This window comes from Seriola aureovittata, chromosome 2 (genome assembly GCF_021018895.1).
Source record: "Seriola aureovittata isolate HTS-2021-v1 ecotype China chromosome 2, ASM2101889v1, whole genome shotgun sequence".
Lineage (NCBI taxonomy): Eukaryota > Metazoa > Chordata > Actinopteri > Carangiformes > Carangidae > Seriola > Seriola aureovittata.
Window position 1 is genome coordinate 31,638,299 of NC_079365.1, and position 25,466 is coordinate 31,663,764.

At 43.3% G+C, this 25,466-nt stretch overlaps 1 protein-coding gene across 1 annotated transcript; it reads left to right on the plus strand.

Moving 5' to 3' along the window:
* The first annotated feature begins 225 nt into the window (after positions 1-225).
* On the plus strand, positions 226-25,466 carry asip1 (agouti signaling protein 1). The gene is made up of 4 exons (XM_056388426.1): positions 226-819; positions 21,386-21,557; positions 21,644-21,693; positions 24,918-25,466. Exons 2-4 carry the CDS (start codon positions 21,392-21,394, stop codon positions 25,077-25,079), a joined length of 378 nt encoding a protein of 125 aa, XP_056244401.1. The 5' UTR covers positions 226-819; positions 21,386-21,391; the 3' UTR covers positions 25,080-25,466.

A 25,466-nucleotide genomic window follows, 5' to 3' on the forward strand; every position in this document is an offset into this window, starting at 1 on the left:
GCCGCAGCTCGCTCTTCATCTACATGTCGTCAGTCTGAACAGACGTGGAAACGGACTTCAACACTTAAAAAAGCTGCTTGTACCTGATCATTTCAGTGAAGCCACTGCAGACTCAACACCTGCTCACAGTGAGACTCAGTGTGTTGTCTGTGAAAGAGACACAGCTTATGTCTTATGTGCAGTGTGGCATTCTGGGAAACAGACTCTATAGTTCATTCAGCACAGCGGCCACAGATCGACAGGTGAGAGTGGACGGAGGCTGATCCAGTGTTAACACCTCCCAGAAGCAAGACTTCACCGGAGGGTCTGGTTCACATTTATCTGTCCATCCTCTGCTTAATTTGACCTTTCCCATCCCCCCCTCCACCGCAGCCCTGGTCCCGCCTCCGGGACAAACCTCCCAGTATGTCTTCATTATCAGCCGCAGGGCAAGGTACTTCTACTTAAGCAGAGATAAAAGAAGAAACGCAGAACAGGGGGATAACAGGAGGTCTGCAGGAAGAGGAAAAGTTGCAGAGAGAGAGGCAGAGGCGAGGGACGAACGGCGAGAGGGAAGAAGTGAAACGAGGCAAAAAAAAAAAGAGAGAGAAGACACTTAGAGAAAAAAACCCGACAAAATCAGAGGTAAAGTGTGGAAAAAGGGAGGGAGGAAAGGAGAGTGGTGACTTGTTGGACCAAAGAGGCAGAGAAATAAAGACGTGTAGCGAGACAGAAAAAGGGGGGGGGAGGAGAGCGGAGAGCAACACACTATAGAAACAAGAGAAAGCGAGGAACTGTTGAGCGTGACAGACTGACAGACAGCTGGCCCGGCAACCACAGGTAAGGCGAATGAAACTTTCATCTTGTCTTGTTCAAAGTGTTTCAGGAAATCGTTTGAGTAAAGACGGCGAGGACACTTGAGTGTGGAGAGGCTCAACCTCCTGAAACACGCTCCACAAATTTAGAAACATGCTTCTTTAATGTTGCTTCTGCTTTAATCTCAGATATCACAGAGGGAAAGTCTGAATTTAGCAGGATTCATCCTCTGTGAGCTTGTTAAAAAATAGTTTTTCAATTTCTCCCCATGTCTCGGCGGCTTTTACAGGATTCCCCAGCTGTGGCCTGTAAAGTGCAGAGTGAAACACAGACATGGTTAAAATAAAGATTTGGGCCCGATGATGAAAAACGAATTCATCTGTGACGAGCTGAACTGCAGCGGTTGTGTTCAGTGTCTCCGGTCGTTCGGATCGACCGCGTGACGTGACGCTGTGTTTTGACAGACAAAGGTTGTAAATAGTGGCTGAGCAGCGAAAGCGTTTCCACCAAGTCGAGCTGTAACCGGCCGTCGGAGTAAATTCATCTCCTCACGTCTTCACGCGCGTTTACAGCAACGTGTGAAGCAATAATGTCAGAAAAACACCAGCGGCTTTTTTATGATTGTGTTGGAAGCAGAGCACCGACACTGTCAGGCTCCATTCATCAAATCCACGATGTCGGTCCATCATCAGCAGCCGTCAGTGATCAGAGTGTCAGCCTCAAATAATAAATACAAGGCAGCAGCAGAAACATGTTCTCACTCCATGTCAACAGCCGCTTTCCCAGTTTTTACTGAGTTTCAGCAGCTTCAGTCCAGTGAAAAACCCTGAGTGAGACAGAGGGAAACTGGAAACTGACGACGCAATAAGAAAACACTGAGAAACCCTGAACTTCCATGTTTCCTGCAGCAGTGGACGTAAACAGCTTTTACAGTTTTAAGCCTTTAGGACAACACTGCACTGAGCTTCAGTCGGGGCTTCATCCCACAGACCAGGACCGGACCGGTCTCCACACCTGAACCACACCGACCTGGTCTGGGATGAACCGGACTGAAGGTGAAAGCAAAGCAACAAGTGACACACGTTCGTTCTTCTTCTGCAACTTTCTGAACAATGTTTGATGAGTTCAGCTGCTGGATCACAAATTTAGATTAATAAAATAATTCATAACTTCAGAAACACTGCGGTGCTACACTTATGTAGAGTTCAATTAAATGGAGTTTTTCCAAAACTATAGGACTATATATAATATATATATAATAATGAATTATATTAAAATTGTAGTTATAATTCCACAAATATGTTTCTAATGTTTTGAATCAATTGTAAAATGCATCAGTTTTTACATGAGTGTGAAACTGTGAAACTGCAGCCAAGCCTTTAACAGAAAGTCAATATAAAAGTCAATAAAACATAATGTGCTTTATAAACTATAAAAGTTTTATAGATACATCACGAGTGTAATCAGGTTTTTTTGAAGCCGCTTGAATATCAGTCAAAGTGCTGAGAATATGACGTGTTAAACGCTCCTCTCCCATCTCGCCCATCACATAAAAACCTGAGTAAAAATAATTGAACATTAACACATGAGCAGTATGATTTTATAGAGCCGGGCTCTTGATCTCTGCGCGCTGCGTCGTCGCCTCTTAAATAAACCAGGAAACATTTTTCACTTTATAGAAAAACACCGTCCTGTAATACTCCAATGATCTGAGATCAGTTCTCCTGCAGCGGCTCTTTGTTCTGCTACAACAGAAAATACATTACGCTTAGTTCACCATTAACACAAATACAATCCCCGGAAACTTTTTTCAGACCTGATACTTAAAATCATCTTAATCACAGGAGTTATAAATGTGTCTTTTCAATAAAAGGTCAGTCATTCTTACATTTATAATTTCAGATAATAGCATTAAAACCATAAGATTAAATTAACAGTCAGATTCAATTATAAAGCAAAATGTAGCAGCTGTTAGAATAATTCTGGATTTAAAACATGAGCATTAATATAAATCTATAATTAAAAATGAATGTGATGTGATGTCGATATGGATTAATAAACTTTGATGGCTACTGGACAATATCTGAAATACTAATTACTACTGATGTCACTTTATATTGCGTGCCTGCTTGCTTCGTGTAGTTTGCTGTCAGGAGGAATTCTGGGTAAACAGCATGATTTCAATCAGCAACTTGATGGTTGATTGAAGTCGTCCCAAGGAAATCTAATCAGTGCCGTTTCCTCTGGGCTCCACATCCTGCCCAGACCCAAAAAAAACCCCCACCAGCATCATCCAGGTATTTATCTATTAACGCACTCAGATGACTCAAACATGTGTTTAACATTTTACCAACTGATCCTGATGCAAAACGTGAAACCGAAGCTTCCATTTCCAAATTGTCGTCTTATTGCAGAGGATCAGGAGGATCAGGACGCCCCGAGAATAGACGTGCTCCTCCACTGACCTCTCGACAACTCAGTCCAGATGTGAAACCTCCCCGCTGCAGAGCACAGATAAGAGTCGCTCTGTTGCGTAAGGTCACTTTACGTCCCGAGATCACAGATGTGTTAACGCGCGAGCTTCTCTGTGTCGGCTCGGTCTGAGTCGCTGATGTTCAGACTGAGACTCTGCAGAGGACGTTTGTCTGGGCAGCCGCTCTGTTCACTGGAACCAATGCTACAAAAATTGTGATTATGGTACTAGAAATAAAATCCCATTGAAGGACCAAAACCAACAGTGAACTGATCCTCCTGCTAACAAGTCCTGATATCTCTTTCCTCTGCTGCTGCAAAGACTCACCACACCTCCAAATGTGGATTCGTCTGCCACTGAAAATAGTCCCCAGCAAATGTGCTATTTCCTCCTGTTTGAGGAGCTTAAGACCAAGTGTCCAGCTGCTGTTACTGAGCCTCTTTAAAAACTCGTTTTTATCATCAGACGATCTGAGGCATCAGAGCTTTAGTTTTAGTCTTTCGTGAGATCTGAGGACAATCAAAAGAAAACTGAGGATCCAGTAACTTCAGTGCAGGAATATAATGTCTGACATAATGTCCCTGTGTCAAGACTGGTGTTGTTTATTCCAATTTCTAAAAGGTTTTATATATTGTTTTTTTACGTACAAGTTATTTATAATCTTATTTTATATGTATTTCATATGTGGAAATTCGATGTATGTAGATATGTTACATTTGTGTAGCTCTGATGTGTGGACGGTGGATCGTCTTACCTGATGTAAACAGGCTAATGTTGTTAGCATTAGCAGATGGCTGATGGGTAATAAGTGTGACATCGTATCAATGCTGTGAAATACAGTGAAATATGGAATAAGACATGCTCCGCTGAGTGTGACCAATGGTTCTAATCACCGTGAAATCCAGTCAAACTCAGTTTCTTCACTGCTGATCAGATCAGGGCTGAGTCCTCCTCTACACGCTGACTGCTATAAACCTGTGGTTACCTGTGGAGAGGAGGGCAACACTGTGGATATCACCTTACTTGTTGGGGTGAAACTCCTCCAGCTCTATTTTAAGTCTGGTCATCAGAGCCTGTGAGCGAGTCTGGACTCCTGACATGAAAGGAAATATGAACAGTTTGTCGAGCGCGATGCAGGAAAAAGAAAATCCTTAAAGTCGCAGAACTTTAGATTATCTTCACTTCGAACACGTTTAACGTTCAGAATTTAAATTACAATAAATGTTCCAAGATGAAAATCTGGAACAAAGACAGAAAGAGGCTCCTCTCTCTCTCCAAAGATGGAGCTGATGAGAATAATTTACCTGTGAAGCTCCAGAGGAGAAAAGATGAAAAGATGTGACACAGATGTTCCAACTAATTTCAGGCTGATTTATTTTTAAAGCCGCCTCAGACAGTTCTCCAGGCTTTGACCTCTGACCTCTTCACCACTGTTGTTTCTGGAACGTAAAGCATTGGTGCAGACACATTTTACTCTACTTTCATTTAGATACATATATACATATATATACTATTTTTATATATACTATATATATATATATATACATAGACACACTATTATATATTTCTTATATATATACTATTTTTATATATATATATATATATATACATATACACACACACACACACACACACACTTATATATAATATATATATATATATATATATTATATATATATATATATATACAGTATAAAACCTGTAATGTGTAATAATCAGCAATCAGTATGACATGTATATAGATTAATTAATATTAATGATGTGTCTGGTGGAACAAATGCAAAAAAAATATTATGGTGCTTAACTGAGAGCGAACTGGCAATAATATTTCATACATTGATTTTTATTTTTTAAAACAAACATAAATAACAACAATATATACACATTAAAATTAGACAATAGGAGGAGAGGAAATACAAAAATCATAGAAATAAATAAAATCCTCATAATAAATCAAATAATTAAAAAACGGGAAACATTTTTCAGCTACAATATTTAAAAAAAAAAAAATTTAAATCACGAGTTACATATTACATATTTTCACTTAATTATTTTCCTGATAATTATTTCTGATAAAAGCAGATAAAATGATTAAAATAAAATGATCATCAGTCAGACTGAATGAGCTGTAATTATAAGCTAAATGTAGCAGCTGTTGTTGAACGTCATCTTTGACTGTAAATACAGAGTAAGAATAATTAGCACATTATTATAAATCTATAATTAAAACGCTACCTGTAATGTGTAATAATGTAGAATCAGTGTTGTAGATATGGATTAAATAACATGATTAATTAATATTAATGCTATTTATTTGGTGGAATAAATGCTCAAAAAAAGAATATGGTGCTAAACTGAGAGCTAACTGACTATTAGTTCCTAGATAGTTTTTTTAAAAAGAATTATACTGCAACAACAAATACACACCAGTATTACACAAAACAAATTAGAATGAGTTTACAATAATATAAAATACACCTGACTGTATCAAACAGATTGTGATTATGAGCCATTTTGAGTTCAGAGCACAGACTCATAAATCATCTTAAAAATAATTCTGAATAAAATAAACAATCACAATATGAAACTAAATACATGACATCAGTTTACAAGAGTCAAATAACCTAAACATTAAAATATGCAGAAATGTTTGCAAAGAAAATAATAATAATAACAAGAAGTATTTTAAAAAGCCAAACAGCGTCTGAAAGTTTCTGTCTGAGACTCAAATGAAGTCGTCTGTCTTCTGTCACGTGTGGACATCAGTTCACCCCGTCTGCTGAACATGAACTTTTCTCTTAGAGGAAGAGGAGGAGGAGGAGGAGGAGGAGGAGAGGAGGAGGAGGAAGAGGAGGAGGAGGAGGAGGAGGAGGGAGAGGAGGAGGAGGAGGAGGAGGAGGAGGAGGAGGAAGAGGAGGAGGAGGAAGAGGAGGAGGAGGAGGAGGAGGAGGAGGGAGAGGAGGCCAAAGCGTCAGACACCTTGGTCTCTGTCAGGACGTCAGACTGTGATAGTTGGACTCTGGACTGGACCTCAGGTTGATGATCCGGTTTAAAGATCCTGTAGACGAAGATTTAAAGGCAGCAGAGGTCAAAGTTCAGAGAAACTTCAAGTTTTTCCATTTTCATCTGCTTTTCTGGCTGAAAATATGAATGAAAAGGCACTTTTACAGTTCCCCAGAGATGTGCCCTGAAGAACTGAAGAACTGAAGAACTGAGGAGCTGAGCCAGAGACTCTGAGCTCCACAGGTTCAGTGAACACATCTAGAGCCTTGTCATATGTATATAACATATATATTATAAACTGTATATGTATATACATATCATTTAATGGATGTGTATTTTGGGGCAAATATCTAAAGTTAATCTTTTAAAACTCAAAGCTCTATTTTCATTTGAACATGAAATCAGAAGAGTGTGAGATGCACCGGCAGCAGCAGACCAACGTGGACCATCAGCTGCCGTCATTTCAGAACAGCGACATTTTGACTTTTCCGTTTTTGCTCATGAAACACGGTCGTCCTTGGAATCCAGTGTAACCATGACGACAGGCGACAGTCGTCCTCCATGAAGAGTGGACGTTCAAGAACGCAGCGGTAAGTGTTCGACAACTGTGGTGGAATATATGTTTAAATAAAAGCTTGTTCTGGTCACTGCAGTTGATGATGATGATGATGATGATGATGATGATGATGATGATGATGTCCTCTGTCTGTGTCCACAGTGACACTGAATGGATCGGAGGTCGGCCTGCTGGACTGCAGACTGCTGTGTGACCACAGACCTTTCACCACCTCTCAACCATCCTGCTGTCAAAACATGTTTATATATATATATATACACACATACATATACACCATAAATATTTATATATATATATAATAAAATGTATTATGTTTTCCATAGTTATTAACATGTAGGTAATTGGTTTAAAATTACAATTTCAGTTTTATTTATTGTGAAAGAAAGACATTTATTCAGAAATGAGCAGGAACACACTTGCAGACGTGCGACTCTGGCGGCTGCGTCGCATCATGTAGAGATTTGGCGTCTCGCCGGTTTCTCGTGTGTGATGCGTCTCTTCCTCCCACTGAAGTGTCTGTTGTCTGAATCTGACACAGACATGAAAGATTTAAATATAATATAAATATAATAAATATATTTTTTAACCTTTGTAGCAGTGGAGACAGACGTTTTACTGATGTTCTTTAAATCAGAAATGAATTTATTATGAAGAGAAATCCAACATTCAGTAACTGTAGAGTGTATGTAGAGGCAGCTTCAACACACCTTCACCTGTGTGGCTGAGACGACACAAACCCACAGACAGAAACAGTAACTGAAGCTGACTCTGGATCAGATCTGGTGTCTGACAGAGACTGACCTGAACTCAGTGACAGGGACGAGATCAAAGGACTCTTATTTCAAAATAAGAGACCCGACAACGTCGTAAAAGTTTAGTGTGTTTGTTGTTGTTGTTGTTTGTGTCGGATAAAACTAATAATACAATGTTGACAACTCCAAAGTGTTTTAAAGTGACTGAAGATTAAATGTGATAATTGGTCAGAAACTGCTTTTGAGTTTTTATTTTCAAAGTCAAAAGCTGAAATCGTAAAGCTGAATAAACATATTATAATCTAAAAACCAGAGGAAGTGGCGCAGGCCTGTGTGAAAGTGGAGCCAATCGCCTCTGAAGCCGAGCTCATTCATCTGACAGAGACCCGGTGCGTTTACTGCCGACTTCCATGGCGATGGAAATTACTGAAAATTGTTTCAAAATGAGAACCAGGCCCGATGTTCTTCCTCCTCCAGCCGCTTTCTAGATATGTTTCTTCACTGAAGAGGAGTGTGTGTGTGTGTGTGTGTGTGTGTGTGTGTGTGTGTGTGTGTGTGTGTGTGTGTGTCTGTGTGTGTGTGTGTGTGTGTGTGTGTGTGTGTCTGTGTGTGTGTGTGTGTGTGTGTGTGTGTGTGTGTGTGCGTGCGTGCGTGTGTGTGTGTGTGTTGTGTGTGTGTGTGTGTCTGTGTGTGTGTGTGTGTGTGTGTGTGTCTGTGTGTGTGTGTGTCTGTGTGTGTGTGTGTCTGAGTGTGTGTGTGTGTGTGTGTGTGTGTGTGTGTGTGTGTGTGTGTGTGTGTGTGTGTGTGTGTGTGTGTGTGTGTGTGTGTGTCTGTGTGTGTGTGTGCGTGTGTGTGTGTCTGTGTGTGTGTCTCTGTCTGCGTGTGTGTGTGTGTGTGTGTGTGTGTGTGTGTGTGTGTCTGACAAAGCACAGAGGTGTCATGTTATCATGTGACTGCATTTAAACAATACGACAAGTTCAGGGACATTCTGCCACAATCTGCATTTTACGCTGTTCACATCATCTAACACGGTTCTGATTCTGGTTCTGATTCTGGTTCTGGTTCTTATTCTGGCTCTGAGTCTTATTCAGGTTGTGGTTCAGTTTCAGGTTCTGGTTCTGTTTCTGGTTCTGATTCTAGTTCTGTTTCAGGTTCTGGCTCCGGTTAAGGTTTTGGTTCAGTTTCTGGTTCTGGTTCTGATTTAGGTTCTGGTTTGGTTTCTGGTTCTGTTTCAGGTTGTGGTTCAGTTTCTGGTTCTGGTTCTGGTTCTGGTTCTGGTTTTGGTTCAGTTTCTGGTTCTGGTTCTGGTTCAGTTTCTGGTTCTGGTTCTGCTTCAGGTTCTGGTTCTGGTGCTGGTTCAGGTTCTGGTTCAGTTTCTGGTTCTGGTTCTGTTTCAGGTTCTGGTTCAGGTTCTGGTTCAGTTTCTGGTTCTGGTTCAGGTTCTGGTTCAGTTTCTGGTTCAGGTTCTGATTCTATTTCAGGTTCTGGTTCTGGTTCTGGTTCTGGTTCAGGTTCTGGTTCAGTTTCTGGTTCTGGTTCTGGTTCTGGTTCAGGTTCTGGTTCAGTTTCTGGTTCAGGTTCTGATTCTATTTCAGGTTCTGGTTCAGGTTCTGGTTCAGGTTTAATCAGCAGAGAAGCGATGTGTGTCCCGGGTGAGACTGACAGAGGACGGACCTTGGACTCGTTTCTAGCTGCTGCTCGTCAGATGTTTCGTCTCGCTGAGGCCAGAAAAAAAAACCCGTCTGACCATCTTTGATGTAAGAACTGGTTCTGGTCGGATTGTCTGCCTAAATAAATTCTGATTTTCTTCTCTTTGACCCGTCATGCTGCCGTCATACATGGACTTTTTCTAATCACGCATGTATTTATCTCTGTTGAACTGAGTTTCAGCAGCTTTAGAGAACATTTAAATGTTTTTATTTTAATTTCTATCATTAGTAAGAGTGTGAGACTCGTTACAGCCGTGTGAAAGCTGCTGTTTGATAGTGAGCCAGTCATTTAGTCGAAACCAACACCATCTGTCTGGTTGTTGAGCTGCCAAGCTCTGTGTGTTCACCTGCGTTCCTCTCTTTAATAACAGGCTAATGAAAGCCTGAGGCGCAGCTGTGACCCCTCCCCCCTTTAAACTCACAGCACGTAATTAAGGCTAATGATCGACAATTTGCAAATAAGCAGAGGCTTTACAGTTGTTAGTGGAAGCATTGATGTGTTGCTGTGTAATCTGAGTTTCAGGCTGCTCACAGGAATCCAACTGCGTCTCCACTTTTGCTCTAAAATGCGATCAATGTGAAATCTGATACATTAATGATGGATTATTATAAACTGGGCCGAGGCTGAGTCCAAACTGGTTTATTCAAGTCAGAGTGTGAAGATATGGAGGATGTAGTCAGCTGTGTGACGCAGGAATGGATGTATGTAAATATGAGTGTTTGATTTAACCTCGAACCAAACGCCTCTCGGGCCACGTCCACACACCTGAAAACACACATCACATGACCATCACCTGCACTGAGCGTGTGCGAGCCGGTGTAAACAGGAAGTAGCTTGTCTCCTCTGCAGTAAAGCCTCTGAAGGAGGAACAGCAGAGACAGTTGTAGCATTAAAACAGAGAATGTAAGTGAACAGCAGCTGCTGCAAAGACAACAAGGTCAGTAACACTGTCATTCATTATCATGTTGTATTCACCACTGGTAGTCCAGGCTGATGACAGCCAATCAGGAGAGACCCTGTGACCTCATCGTTTAACCCAATCGTTTTCAAAATAAAAGACCATCCCGGAGTTTTCAAAATAAAACCACACAACCTCAGAGTTTTTGAAATAAAACAGACCCCAGAGCTTCCAATATAAAACACAACCCCAGAGTTTCAAAATAAAACACAACCTCAGAATTTCAAAATAAAACAACCCCAGAATTTCAAAATAAAATGAGCCCGACAGCATTTCCAAGAGTCCCAGTGTTCTGTGCTTCAAAACAACAAAACAACTGAGTAAATCTCGAGACAAAGATGTCCTCTGAATCCTGACATGGAAAAAATGTCTGATAGAAAAGACACCATCTTGTACAGAACATCAAAATGCTGCAAGGCCCAGATTACAGCGAACGCCTCTTTCTTCTTCAGTTAGTGAAATTGAACTTTGGGAAGGAGACTCGATGAGTCAATGACCTGATGGTCAACTCCACCTCTACCAGTCTGACAAAGCACTGGTTCGAACCCAGACCACCACTCTTCACAGGCCTATGTCAGAGTTGTGTCTGCTGCTGGAGACACGTGAATACTCTTTCATTGATAACACGAAGATGGAAGATCTTTGTTTGGATTTTGAATGAACTTTTAAATGTTTTGGCCTCTTTTTGTCAGGTTCTGTAGTTATAAGAGGCTGAATGCAGATCATCCAAAGTAAGTGACAAAGCTGATTGATTAAATTAAGAACAAACAAAAGCATAAACTGAAAAGCCAAAAAGACTAGAAACATCTAGAAAACTCCAAACAGAGTGAACAGAACCACAGAAGACAGGACCAACTGACAAAGAGGAGACAGAGACTAAATAGACACAAGGTGATTGAACACAGGTGAAACACATTAGGGCAGGGCAGCCAATCAACAACGAGAGAAACGGGAAAAAGACAGGAAGTAAAGTAACCACAGGACACAAAAGGGAAGTAATACAAAATAAAACAGGAAATGAAACAAATGTCCAAACATAAAAGTCCGAAAGTGTCCAAACAGAAATAGTCCATCATGGCAAACCATGAGAGTTTCATGTTGTAATAGTTTTATTTGTGTAGAGGACCAATCAGATCTTGTGCAGGTTTTATCTTTGTTGAATCTGTTAACAAACAGGTTTATTGATATATGTGAGTTTAGAAACAGAATATGGAGTCGTGCCTTAGTCCACGCCCCTTTTCCCATGTTTCCCTGGTACTGCTCAGGTAGACCGGTACCACGTCAGGTTTGACAGCACCTTAGGCTTGTAAGCCTTTATTGTTTATTTTCTAGTTATAATGAGTAATGTGGGCTGTTGTGATGATCATACTTTTGTAATAAATACTGTGTATTTTATTAACACCATCAGACGCCTTTGTTTCCATGGTTGCACGGTAACTGAAAACACATCAGACCTGGAGCCTCGAGGCGGTTTTAGATCTCAGGAAATCACGGTCCTGACATCTTGATGCCGACACAGTCTGACTTTACCTTCAAACTGAGAATGTTTGTAAGAGGCAGAACCACAGAAGAAAAGTTCCTACACAATGTTCTACAAGAACCTACGAGCTCACGAGTTCCTTCTTAGTGGTCGGAGGGGGACAATGTTCGATACCCATGTCCTTCGATTCAACTAAGTTTGCTTTTGCCAATCAGCTTTAAACATTCACATAATCAGTCCGGCTTGATGGTGGAGGAGTGAAACAAAAAGTCAATGGTTTGAGACCCGTCCTCTCTTGGTGACCCCTCTTCCCGGTCCCAGTCAAACCCTGAGCAGAGGGAGTAACAGGGTTAGGGTTAGCGCTCAGTAGCTCCTCGGCTTTGAAGACGATAGGACGCAGACTGGGCAGGTTGTTTTGAGTCCCGCAGACAGAAATTAACCGGACAATGGTTTGGCAGCAGACGTTGTTGCGTAAAGGACGGATGGCAGGATACTTGAACACATCACAGTTAGTAGATACAAGTTACAAGTCAACAACGAGTCAGAAGTCTTCCTTCACATGTTCATTACTAAGTGTCTGGTTCATGTCTTACCCCATCTCTCTCTCTCTCTCTCTCTCTCTCTCTCTCTCTCTCTCTCTCTCTCTCTCTCTCTCTCTCTCTCCAACTTCAGTCCAGACACACTTTGTGAATCAGGGAATATCAGCAGCTTCAGATGAGGTGCGCGGCCCGGCGCTCAGGAAGAGTGAACAACAACCATTTTAACAAAAGAAGCTCACACATCTGTGGGAAGGTCTCAGCTCACCAGCCATTAAAAACACAAACTTGTTTTGTCTTCTTGTCTCCCTGAATCTGGCACGAGTCCGTTGTGGTAGCTGTCACTGTCGGTCGTTCGGGGTTTCCTGGGCAGGAAACAGTTCGGTCAGAGTCCGCTTCCTAGTTTTCACCAACTTTTCTAATTAAGTGGAAAAATGTGTCAAGATCCTTTTTCAGAAAGTCCCAGTGCTGTTGTTCTCTATATCGGCACTGATGGGATGACTCTGGTCCAATCAGATCACTTGGTCAGACCAAGTTTACAGCGTTAAATGTGGTCACGAGAACAGAACAGCACTTCCCCCCCGGTGTCATTAGGAGCTGTAACACTGAAGAACAGATTTACAGGAGCTCTCCGTTCAGCACCACACAGCCACTGCACCACCGGTCCGCTCAGCTGCACATCGCAAACACAACCACATCCAGACCTGTGTGGTGCGTCATGGTGACAGACGCTCACAGGGATCTCACTTCAGTCATCAGCTGTTGTTTGTCTTTTTCTGGCTCTTCTTGCTGGTTGAATGTGTCTCACCTTGTCTCACCTTGTCTCACCATGTGAAATGGTCAGGTGACCTCGTAGCTCAGTCAGCTGGTTTGTCCTGCACCATGACTGAATTAGCCGTATCAGTGAATATTAGGAGATTAGATTAGAGATCCACTCTTCATAAATCTGCCGATGAACTTCATTATGAAACGTTCCACCCTTCGATGTCGTTGTCCTCGCGTCCAGATCAGAAGACGCCCTGTTAGACGACATCACGGCAGAGAAACATGAGACACTGAGCAGACATGAGTAAACAATCAAAGAATAAGACATTAACGACTGGATATCAACATGTAATTAACACTAAAGACTGAAGTCATTTAAACGCCGCTGAGACAGTGATCTCTGAGAGAATTGAACATGTGATGTTCTCGTCTGCAGTGTTTTTGTTGCTTGTGAAACTTCTCTCTGCGTCTGTCATTGCTTCACCTCTTTAAGAACTTTCTTTGAATGGATCAGTGCAGTGAAGTGTGGTTTCTGAAGCCTCATGAAAAGCAGCCACTCTGATGTAAAGTCAAACCAGACAGCGGACAGGAGACGGATCAGGGTGGTGCGAGGTGCCGTCTGAAAAACGCAGCGTTTCCCACGTTTTTTCTCAACGCTTCCACTGCTTTCAAAGGATCGGCTCGGCGCTCCGAGTGTCTGTGGTCCAAGTGTCTGTGGTCAGCCGCGTTTCCGTGACAACGGACTCCAGACCGCTCAGGGACGAAAGATTAGTCCAAGTGTTCAACACCGAAAAGAAGAAGAAGAAAGTCTGTGTCCTTCTTAAGTCACCATGACCTGAACTCCACATGCCGCTGCAGCAATGTTTACAAATACACACACACACACATATATATATGTGTGTGTGTGTGTGTGAGTGTGTGTGTGTGTGTGTGTGTGTGAGTGTGTGTGTGTGTGTGTGTGTGTGTGTGTGAGTGTGTGTGTGTGTTATTGTGTCTATATTTATATATATATGTGTGTGTGTGTGTGTGTGTGTGTGTGTGTGTGTGAGTGTGTGTGTGAGTGTGTGTGTGTGTTATTGTGTCTATATTTATATATATGTGTGTGTGTGAGTGTGTGTGTGTGTGGGTGGGTGTGTGTGTGTGTGTGTGTGTGTGAGTGTGTGTGTGTGTGTGAGTGTGTGTGTGTGTGTGTGTGTGAGTGTGTGTGTGTGTGTGTTATTGTGTCTATATTTATATATATTTATATATATAAATATATATAAATATAGACACAATAACACACACACATATATATGTGTGTGTGTGTGTGTGTGTGTGTGAGTGTGTGTGTGTGTGGTGTGTGTGTGAGTGTGTGTGTGTGTGTGTGTGTGTGTGTGAGTGTGTGTGTGTGTGTGAGTGTGTGTGTGTGTGTGAGTGTGTGTGTGTGTGGGTGGGTGTGTGTGTGTGTGTGTGTGTGTGTGTGGGTGGGTGTGTGTGTGTGTGTGGGTGGGTGTGTGTGTGTGTGTGAGTGTGTGTGTGGGTGGGGGGTTACTAACACTCTTGTTAGCCCCCCCCCCGCCTGAATTCACAGTGGACCACCCATGTGGTCGTGGATGTGTTGCTGTTGCTAGGTAATAAGGTAAACTTTGGTATTTCTGCCACCAATCAAATCAAAGTAAAGTACGGCCACAGACACACGTTCGGACGAAACCAGGAAGAAAACAGAAAATATTTGACCTTTTGAAACTGAAATTCTGAATTCGACCTGCGTCTTCACAAAAACCCGGAGAAATCAAATCCAGGACAATCCAGGGAAAACCGGGCCGGGTGGCAGCTGTAGTTGTTAGATAATCTGGGACTGATACTGATGCTAATGTCAGATTAATCAGATTAGCACATGACAAACATTTAAAGTGAGATATTAGAGGAAGAATATTTTTTGGCCAATTTATATATATTATTATAATAAACTTTATTTATATAGCTTTTTTTAACATCATAAAGTTAAATGAAAATATAAATTGTTCATATTGTTAGAAAATAAAACACAACAACATATCAAACATTCATAAAAGCTTTCTGATAAAATATGAGTTTTTAAGTATATATTTTTGGGCTTTTTATGCCTTTATGATAACACAGTGGAGAGAGGCAGTAAAGGGCCGTCTGATGCAGGATTCGAACCGGGGCCTCTACACGTGGGGCCCCTGCTCAACCCACTGCGCCGCTCGACGCCCCTAAAACACGAGTTTTAAAGAGACTAAAGATGCTGCCTGTCTGATCCCAGCAGGTCGCCTTCAGTCCTGTTCCTGTCTTTACCTGACAGAGACAGTAGAGACAGACAGGAAACACGGGGAGCAGAGGAATGACATGCAGGAAATGATCCGGCCGGCCGGGAGTCAAACCAGGGATTCGCTGCTCACGGCGTTTGAGCCCATGTGACGCGCACCCTGACCGTTCGGACATGAAGTCACCTGATTCAAACTTTTAAAAAAAGTGAGGCAGAGTTCGGCCTCTGTCCTCACCCCCGTCTCCCAACATCATCTGATTTCATTTATCAAGAATCCTGACTCGAGTCAACTTCCCAGTACCCACAACCCATCGTCACGAGTTCATGTTCAGAATAAACAGTTATAAAGATGGATTTATTTCTACATACATAAATGAGAAACTGTGAAAACTTGCCGTCAGAACCTTCAGCTGGTTTCCTCTGTCTACGTGACTTATGATTAAAATGATGTCACTATAAATAAAAGGGGATCAGTGTGTTCATGTATGTACAGACAGAAACTAACAAGCGTTTCCACAGTAACCGGAAAAATGAAAGCTACTTAAATATTTTTGAATAAAGAGACACGCAGAGATAAATATTATTATAGTTATTATTATTATTATTATTATTAAATGAGCAGCATTTAAATCCCTTTACATGAAATGTTTGTACACGTTTGTGTCCACTCTGGTTCAAAACAAACCAGGAACTAAAAGAAACTAAACCTTTGTATTGGCCTTAAAGTAGCATCAGACTACACTTCCCATAGTGCAGCAGCTCCCTGCTCAGCCTCGTTCCACAGTGTTATTACCATCATTAATTAGAGTTAGATGATGACGGCAGCAGAGGGTCTGAGCTGCTGCACTGACACTTTGTTCTCGTGTTGAGTTTGAGTCCAGAAAGAAAAACAGAGTTTAACTCTGTGTGTTTTGGCTTCAGCAGGAAAAGCTGACAAAGCCCTGTAATATGTCCCGTGTGCAGAGATAATATTTGATTGGATTATTATAACAAACAGGTGGAGGAGTGCTGACCTAGATTAACCCTCTGAGACCCACAGTAATGGTTCTCAGTTCAGTTAGAGTACAAACACACACACACACACACACACACACACACACACACAGTGTTCTTCAGTCCTGGAGAGGTAAAACCTGAGGCTGCAGATCATAATGAATGAACTTTATTTCTTTTTTTTAAAGTTACATTTTTGGGCCTTTATTCTGAAAGGACAGTGAGAGAGAGAGAGAGAGAGAGAGAGGATGAGCAAAGGGCCGAAGGTCAGACTCAAACCCACGGCCGCTGTGGTTAGGACTACACCTGACAAACAAACAAACAAACAAACAAACAAACAAACAAACAAACAAACAAACAAATACACACAGGGTAATACGATACATTAAAACTATACATGAAGAAAAGTTTGTGCATGTGATGTGGCTACTAGCTACATCACATGCACAAAGGTTGTTACCTGTCCAGTAAAACCAACTCTCCAACAGCTGATGATGCGTGGTCATGGTGTTTAGAGAGATTAAACCGGAGCTGGAGGGGCGTTCAGGAGCACTGGGAGAACAGAGCATTCACAGATCTTAGCCGTTACACCAGGAACACACTGGATGTGTCACATGTGCATCGTGGCTGCGGAACGTCTTGGATTTCCTCTCGGGGCACGTTAACGGGTTACAGCAACACACTGCGTCTCGCCTCACGGCTGCGTTGCGTGATCAAGAGATTTGGCGTCTCGTCTATTTGTCACGCGTACCACTCACTCCGATCTGACCTGATGATGTCATCGTGACATCATATCAGCAACATTAAAACTGACTCCTCCCCCCCGTAGTTTCTCTGTCTAGTCTGAATCTGAATCTGACACACACATGAAAAAATATTAATGCATGTTTTAACCACTGCAGCAGCTGCATGTGGAGACAGAAACGTTTTACTGACGTTTTATGTCAAAAATAAATCAGACATGAATTAATAATGAAGAGAAATCCAACATTCAGTAACTGTAGACTGTGTAGAGACAGAGTTTCCTGTGGTAGCCTGTTTAGCTTCTGAGCTAACACAGAAGTTAAACTGATGGATCGTGTTGTAGGTTCAAATCCTCTGAGATGTTTTTATGTGAAAGTGAATAAAGTGCCTCAGCTGTCAGGTCAATGCTCACTTTACTTTTCTTTTAAAAGAGGCCTCAAAAAACAACCCCCCCCCCCCCCCCCAGACTGTAAGACAAATAAAAAGCATCTCGCTCTGCGGAGGCAGCGATCCAGCTGAGGTGGAACCCCGAGCGTAGACCCAGAACCGCTGTGGGGATTTCATATGTAATTTAGTTTGGGAGCGTCTCTGGGTCCTCCTGGACGAGCTGGAAGACGCTGCTCCAGACGGGGACATCTGGACTCACTTGGCCTGCTGCAGCTGTAATCTGGTCCCGGACTGAGACAGGAACGGACTGATGGAAGATTATGTTGCAGTTTTTTTGTAAATGACAGTGTTTGAGTTGAGAATGACAGAGACTGAAGAGATGATGGAGTAAACACTGGACGGTTCATGTTATTTGCAGGTTGATGACTTTTTGTCATCAAGTTGTGAGACAAATGTCTGAGGATAATAGAGCCGGGCTCCATCTCTGCATTGTATCAGCTAATTTAAACAACATGGACCATTTCCTCATTTTCTCATGTGAGGGAAAGATTATCGTTACAGTCCAAGATTCCTTCTCTTATTATGATTGAAGCTTAAATCAGATCATTATTTATTCAGACTTTCTTGCTGTGAAACCTCCAGTTTCATCTCTTTTAATTTCACTGTAATTTTTTATTCTGCAGACGCTGGAGTGAGACAGTTTAAACTCTGACAGCTGCAGCAGGAAAACAACATGTGCAGATGATGAAATTATATTTATCATACATAAGTAAAAAGCTTGAAATAAACTTTTGATGAGAAAATACACTTGAAATGAGAGTAATTGTGTAGAATTATTTAAATTACAGAAGAAAAAAGTGAAAGACTTGGCTGACACCTCGGTTTCCTTCAGGGATCAGAACAGGCCGAGTTCAAATTACATTCAAGGCCAATTCCTGGTTTCCATCGTTTGTCCTGGAGAACGATCAAGGTCCAGTGTGTTGCCTCTGATCTGTTCATGTTGATATCTGATAAGTTTATTCAAGCAGATTTTCTAATAGCTTAATTGGTGCATCCTAATCATCCATCTATTTCCTGCTGTTGGCGTGGAGCCAGATTGCAGTTGCAGCAGTCCAAGTCAGTCCAGATGTCCCCGTCCCGAAGTCTTCCAACGCTCCCGAGCCTAATAACATATATAATCCCTGCAGCATGTTCTGGGTCTACTGAGCGGCTTCCTGTCAGTTGGACGCCGTCCTCACCTGGATGTTTTCACTGCAGAGGAGACGCAGCTCTACTCCAGCTTCCTGTCTGTTCCTCACCCTGCCTCTAACACTGATCCAAACTCACCTTATGGACGAAACTCATTTCAGCTGCTGATGTTCCAATAAAGCGTCCTCATCCTTTCTGTCACCGAAGCTCCTGGAGCATCAAACTCCTGCTGGTGCATCTTGGATTGGGTTTAATGATCCTCAAGTCTATTTGGAGGTCAGACTGTTCTCAGCTTCTTCTGGACTCTGGTCTCTTCTTAAAACTGGAATCGCCACCTCGTGGTCGTATCACTCCGCCACTCAGACTAGTTTCAGGTTACATCCCTGTTTATTCAGAGGCATAGAAAATATTAACTATTGGTGTGTTCTCTGCAGTCACTGTGACCCTGACCTTTGACCTTTAGCCACTAAAATCTAACCAGTTCTTCCTTTAGTCTAGATAGACGTTTTTACCAAATTTGAAGAAGTTCTGTCAGGGTGTTTCTGAGATATCGTGTCCATGAGAATGGGATGTATGGACGGGCAACCTGAAAACAAAATGGCTGCCGCTCTGACTGTCGCCAGCGCGGAGGAGTAAAAAACCTCATCTGAGCACGTGCGGTCTGGGTTTGGGTGGATTTTGTAAGTTTAAAAATAGAGGTATGAAAATCTCTAGAGAGAGACTGTCGACTGGTTTTACTAAATTCACCATCATGTCCTCAGGCGATCGGCACCAGGTGAGCTCACCGTCCCGCCCACCTCCCACTGTGCTTCTCAAAATACAACAAATCAGTGAACAGCAGTGGTTGGTGGCCGGCTGAATGTGAAATCAGATGGGATATAGCAGCTGTAATAAAATACACCTGTGACATGATGAGTGTGTTTAAAGTGGCGCTTGTTGCCAGCAGCGTGGAGCCAAACCGGAAACTATTTTTCTACTTTTACAGCTGCCAATTTTCAGCAGCTGCATCCAAGATCAAGATAAGTGTCAATTTCTACAACGTCTGACGCAAACGCCACAAAGATGCGCCGCCACCAGCCGGCGCTGAGCGGCTCGGCCCGCAGGCGGCGACACCGACGAAGCCAGAGGCGACAACATCAACAGACAACTGCCAAGGAGAAGAAGAGCTTCAGAGTGAACATGAACACACAATTATCCTCCACAGAACCGAGAGGGACTGGGTCAGATTTTCAGAGGATCAGGGACTGGTTACGCCTTTCAACAAAAGACCACCTGGCATTTATTAAGTAGATTCTGTGGAGGGAAGCTCATACTGGAATGATTCAACAAGCAGCAGAAGTCAGACTGTCACTGTGAACCTGCTTCCAAAATTCCAAGCAACAAAAGCTTGACATGCAGGAGACACTCACGGTCCTGAACCAGGACTCAGGTCTTCACTGGACTCTGTCTGACGTCGTCCAGAGACATCGAACTGCTCATCGTGAGCTGGAACTCAGAACATGAATCTAAAATAACCAAGTCAAACCACTTTCAGATGGATGAGACAAGAAGCTACAGACAAAATGAAATAAAGGATGAAGGCATTTTAGACGTACTCAGGAGTAGAGCTGCTCGATTTTGGCAAAAATCACAGTAAATAACAGTTGATGTTCTTCAACTTTAAATACAATTCAACAGAAATACAAATTAAAAAATGAGATAAATAAAATAATAAGTGTAAATGACATTAGTGTACCTCCACAAGCTACTGAAAACTACTAAACATATATTCCACATGTTGTTAAACTATATTCAACATGTTCCGCTCAGTAACTCGGGGAAATTAAAGAAACAGATCAATAAATCCTGATGAGCTGCTGTTGGGGACGACGACCTCTGACTCTGGTGACCCTGTGACGTTTCATCAGCACCGACAGGAAGTTCACGTTCGTGGCTCTGACTGAAACCACTTGACAACTAGACGTTCATGTTCACCAGAGGATGAACCCTGATGACTTAAGGTTAACGCCCATAAGACGTTTTTATATAATACAGACGTGATGATGAAATAATCATCAACCTAAGGAACCAATCATGTCGACCTGTGGGGACCGGGGGCGGGGCTAAATAAACCCAAATACTTTAACGTTTTATCATCATCGCTAATCACTAATACTTTGTTTTGTCTCCAGAACCAACGTCCTGATGTTGGCATCCAGATTCTACCAGAATAACTGACAGTTTATTTACTCTGGGTAGTTTCAGTGAGAGGCAGCTTCCCCTGATCACCTGCCCAGTAGAACCAGTCCGACCTGCTGGTTACTGAGCAGCTCCAGTTCAGGGGTTAAGGGCCTTGCTCAAGGGCCCCACAGTGCTGTTCTTTCAGTCTTCCCAGCCAGATTTAACCCTGCCGGTCTGGGGATGGACCCAGCTTCACGCTGTAACCAGTGAAGTTCCCTGACGGGCAGAAGTTTGATGAAATGAGAGTGGATGGTGGAGGAATGTAACGATGCTGATGTAGAGAGTAAACGCCTCTTTTGAGGTTTTCTAATGCACAAAGTCAAAATATGCATCAAACAGCAGCGGGTGGAAACTCAATGACACGCTGATGTTTCTGAGGTTTCTCCTGTGGGTTCAGAACATTTCTCACTCGTTACCAAACCTCATGTTGAGGCGAAGACTGGAAGTGATTTTACAGCGTGACCACACTGTCACTGTGTTGTCAAGTTCCTGCCAGAAACAAACATGTTTGTTGTTGTTGCTGCTTTTGTTTCAGAGAAAGATGTACTCCTTCCTGCTGCTGGGCTGCTTCGTCCTCGCCACCACAGAGTTCCTCCACGGCTCTGCCCACATGATCCCCGACGAGAGGCTTTCCACCAATAGGGTCGTTGTATCGAATGTTCTGTCTCAAAGCCTAGAGGTCGGCTCCCCCCCGGTGGTTATTGTTGGTGAGTTTGACCTGCAGGGATTTCACTTTACTGTGAAAAGTAAGTCTCAGTTCAATCATCAGGCTGATGATAACCTTCTCTTTCAGAGTTACCCAAATCAGCCAAGAAGACCAAGAAAGCAAAGAAACAGAAGAAGGTGAGCACAGTGTGACGGGTTATTCACAACATCTGCTGGCAGTATTTTATTATTCAGAAATATTAGAGATAACTCTCAGTACAAGTGAATCAACAGATCTTTTACTTCCTCGTTCTAAATGTTGGGTCCTGATCTCGTCCCTGAGATGTGACACACTTCACGTCTCCAGAACCAGAGGAGTAACGGTTCACGGGTTGGTGCCGCTCGGTTCAGGATGTTCTGTTTACGTACGATCCAAATGAATATAATCTAACTCCAACCATTAACGTCACGTATGAAACGCTTCCTGTTCTGATGGTCAGTCTGCGACACGTCACTGATGAGGACGAATCCGTCCTCTGGCCCCCTGCTGTATGTCATCCTCTCTCTCTCTCTCTCTCTCTCCCTGCCTTTCCTCTCTCTCTCTCTCTCTCTCCCTGCCTTTCCTCTCTCTCTCTCTCTCTGCCTTTCCTCTCTCTCTCTCTCTCTCTCTGCCTTCCTCTCTCTCTCTCTCTCTCTCCTGCCTTTCCTCTCTCTCTCTCTCTCTCTGCCTTTCCTCTCTCTCTCTCTCTCTTCTCCCTGCCTTTCCTCTCTCTCTCTCTCTCTGCCTTTCTCTCTCTCTCCTGCCTTTCCTCTCTCTCTCTCTCTCCTGCCTTTCTCTCTCTCTCTCTCTCTCCTGCCTTTCCTCTCTCTCTCTCTCTCCTGCCTTTCTCTCTCTCTCCCTGCCTTCCTCTCTCTCTCTCTGCTTTCCTCTCTCTCTCTCTCCTGCCTTTCTCTCTCTCTCTCTCTCCCTGCCTTTCTCTCTCTCTCCTGCCTTTCCTCTCTCTCTCCTGCCTTTCCTCTCTCTCTCCTGCCTTTCCTCTCTCTCTCTCTCTCTGCCTTTCTCTCTCTCTCTCTCTCCTGCCTTTCCTCTCTCTCTCTCTCTCTCTGCCTTTCTCTCTCTCTCTCTCTCCTGCCTTTCCTCTCTCTCTCTCTCTTCTCTCTCCCTGCCTTTCCTCTCTCTCTCTCTCTCTCCTGCCTTTCCTCTCTCTCTCTCTCTCCTGCCTTTCCTCTCTCTCTCTCTCCTGCCTTCCTCTCTCTCTCTCTCTCTCTCTTCCTCTCTCTCTCTCTCTCTCTCTCCTGCCTTTCCTCTCTCTCTCTCTCTCTCTCTCTCCTGCCTTTCCTCTCTCTCTCTCTCTCTCTCTCTCCTGCCTTTCCTCTCTCTCTCTCTCCTGCCTTTCCTCTCTCTCTCTCTCTCTGCCTTTCCTCTCTCTCTCTCCCTGCTTTCCTCTCTCTCTCTCTCTCCTCTGCCTTTCCTCTCTCTCTCTCTCTCTCTGCCTTTCCTCTCTCTCTCTCTCTCCTGCCTTTCCTCTCTCTCTCTCCTGCCTTTCCTCTCTCTCTCTCTGCCTTTCCTCTCTCTCTCTCTCTCTCTCTGCCTTTCCTCTCTCTCTCTCTCTCTTGCCTTTCCTCTCTCTCTCTCCTGCCTTTCCTCTCTCTCTCTCTCTCTGCCTTTCCTCTCTCTCTCTCTCTCCTGCCTTTCCTCTCTCTCTCCCTGCCTTTCCTCTCTCTCTCTCTCTCCCTGCCTTTCCTCTCTCTCTCTCTCTCTCTGCCTTTCCTCTCTCTCTCTCTCTCTCTGCCTTTCCTCTCTCTCTCTCTCTCCCTGCCTTTCCTCTCTCTCTCTCTCTCTCTCTCTCCCTGCCTTTCCTCTCTCTCTCTCTCTCTCCCTGCCTTTCCTCTCTCTCTCTCTCCCTGCCTTTCCTCTCTCTCTCTCTCTCTCTCTCTGCCTTTCCTCTCTCTCTCTCTCTCTCTCCCTGCCTTTCCTCTCTCTCCTCTCTCTCCTGCCTTTCCTCTCTCTCTCTCTCTCTCTCCCTGCCTTTCCTCTCTCTCTCTCTCCCTGCCTTTCCTCTCTCTCTCTCTCTCTCTCTCTGCCTTTCTCTCTCTCTCTCTCTCTCCTGCCTTTCCTCTCTCTCTCTCTCTGCCTCTCTCTCTCTCCTCCCTGCCTTTCCTCTCTCTCTCTCTCTCTCTCTCTCTCCCTGCCTTTCCTCTCTCTCTCTCTCTCTCTCTCTCTCCCTGCCTTTCCTCTCTCTCTCTCTCTCTGCCTTTCCTCTCTCTCTCTCTCTCCCTGCCTTTCCTCTCTCTCTCTCTCTCCCTGCCTTTCCTCTCTCTCTCTCTCTCTCTCTCTCCCTCCTTTCCTCTCTCTCTCTCTCTCTCCCTGCCTTCCTCTCTCTCTCTCTCTCTCTCTGCCTTTCCTCTCTCTCTCTCTCCCTGCCTTTCCTCTCTCTCTCTCTCTCTCTCCCTGCCTTTCCTCTCTCTCTCTCTCTCTCTCTCCCTGCCTTTCCTCTCTCTCTCTCTCTCTCTCTCCCTGCCTTTCCTCTCTCTCTCTCTCTCTCCCTGCCTTTCCTCTCTCTCTCTCTCTCTCTCTCCCTGCCTTTCCTCTCTCTCTCTCTCTCCCTGCCTTTCCTCTCTCTCTCTCTCTCTCTGTGACTTTCAAAATAAGGGCAAAAAAAGATCTGCCCTTCCTGCAGACGATCAGATACATTCATCTTAATGAAGAAAAACAAACATGAAAACAGAATATCAATAATTGTATCAATAATTTTCTACATGCTGCCCTTTAACAGATCTTTATTTTATTTATTTGATAGCACAACAATATTTATTAATACATGGATGAGGTATTGAACCTGGGTTTCAAGTTCACAAGTTAAATTCATAGAAAATGTAAAGAAATGTCATGTTTTTCATGTGACTGAAAACATAAAGACCCGTGAGTTAAAACCCAGGTCTGTACTGAAGTGTGAGTTCAGGGAACTGTTACTCCTCTACTATCAACCATGTCCTCTATTGGACATTCCCTGAGACAACGATTGGTCGGCAGCCACATGACCGTAGGCCCCACCCACCCTTGAAGAAGACTGATATGTGTTCACGTGTAATTGGCTGGTTCATAGTTTCAGTTTATTGAAATGTTTCCTGCGAGGTAACACACACAAACAGAAACATGTCGCTCTAATAAACTTCTGTTTACTTCAAGTGCTGCTGGAGTTTAGAGCTCTTTAGACTTTCCTTCCTCCATGCTCCTTGGAAGAAGGTGAGGTTGAGCCAGAAAGCTTAGAAGAGGCTAGTAAGGCGACCTTTGAGCTGAGATCTTCTCATGCTCAGACACACTGTGTTTCCTGTTCTCTCAGTGTTGAACTGTCTCTGGCTCTTCTGATGAGAGCAACAGTCTGATCTGGTGTTCTGTCTTTCTTTTCTCTCTCTCTCAGAACAAGTTCGGTGTGCAGCGCCCCCCTCCTCCTGCTAACTGCATTCCCTTGTGGGGAAGCTGTAAATCTCCAGGCAATGTGTGCTGTGATTTCTGTGCTTTCTGCCAGTGTCGGCTCTTCAGGACTGTGTGTTACTGTCGGATGGGGAACCCTCGCTGCTGAGCGTCCGAACAGAACCACACTTCACGCTAAAGCTAACCTCGGGGAGCGCGGCCTCTCGCTTCCTGGGTTTGGTCCTTCATCTGCAACTTTGCCTAAACTTCACTGCATGAAAGCACTTTATCACAGAGGACTGCAGCACAGTGAACCCTCTAACCTCTGACAGGGTCTAATGCTTGTAGCACTGCTATGAAACTCACAAATAAAATGTTTATAAAATGTATTGTACTTTGAGCTTTAGCATGCAGAAACAGAATCTATTTGCTTAAATAATTTTATATATTGCTTTATATTTTTTACACAGAAATACATAAATGTGCAGTATCACACTTTAATGGGTATCAAATATTTTAAGAAGCCTTGTAAGAATAAAATCTCTGTACTATGTGA

Coding starts and splice junctions, on each gene's coding strand:
- asip1 (XM_056388426.1), top strand. CDS start 21,392: ATGTACTCCTTCCTGCTGCTGGGCTGCTTCGTCCTCGCCACCACAGAG. Junction 21,558..21,643: donor CCCCCCGGTGGTTATTGTTG/GTGAGTTTGACC, acceptor CTTCTCTTTCAG/AGTTACCCAAATCAGCCAAG. Junction 21,694..24,917: donor AAGCAAAGAAACAGAAGAAG/GTGAGCACAGTG, acceptor TCTCTCTCTCAG/AACAAGTTCGGTGTGCAGCG.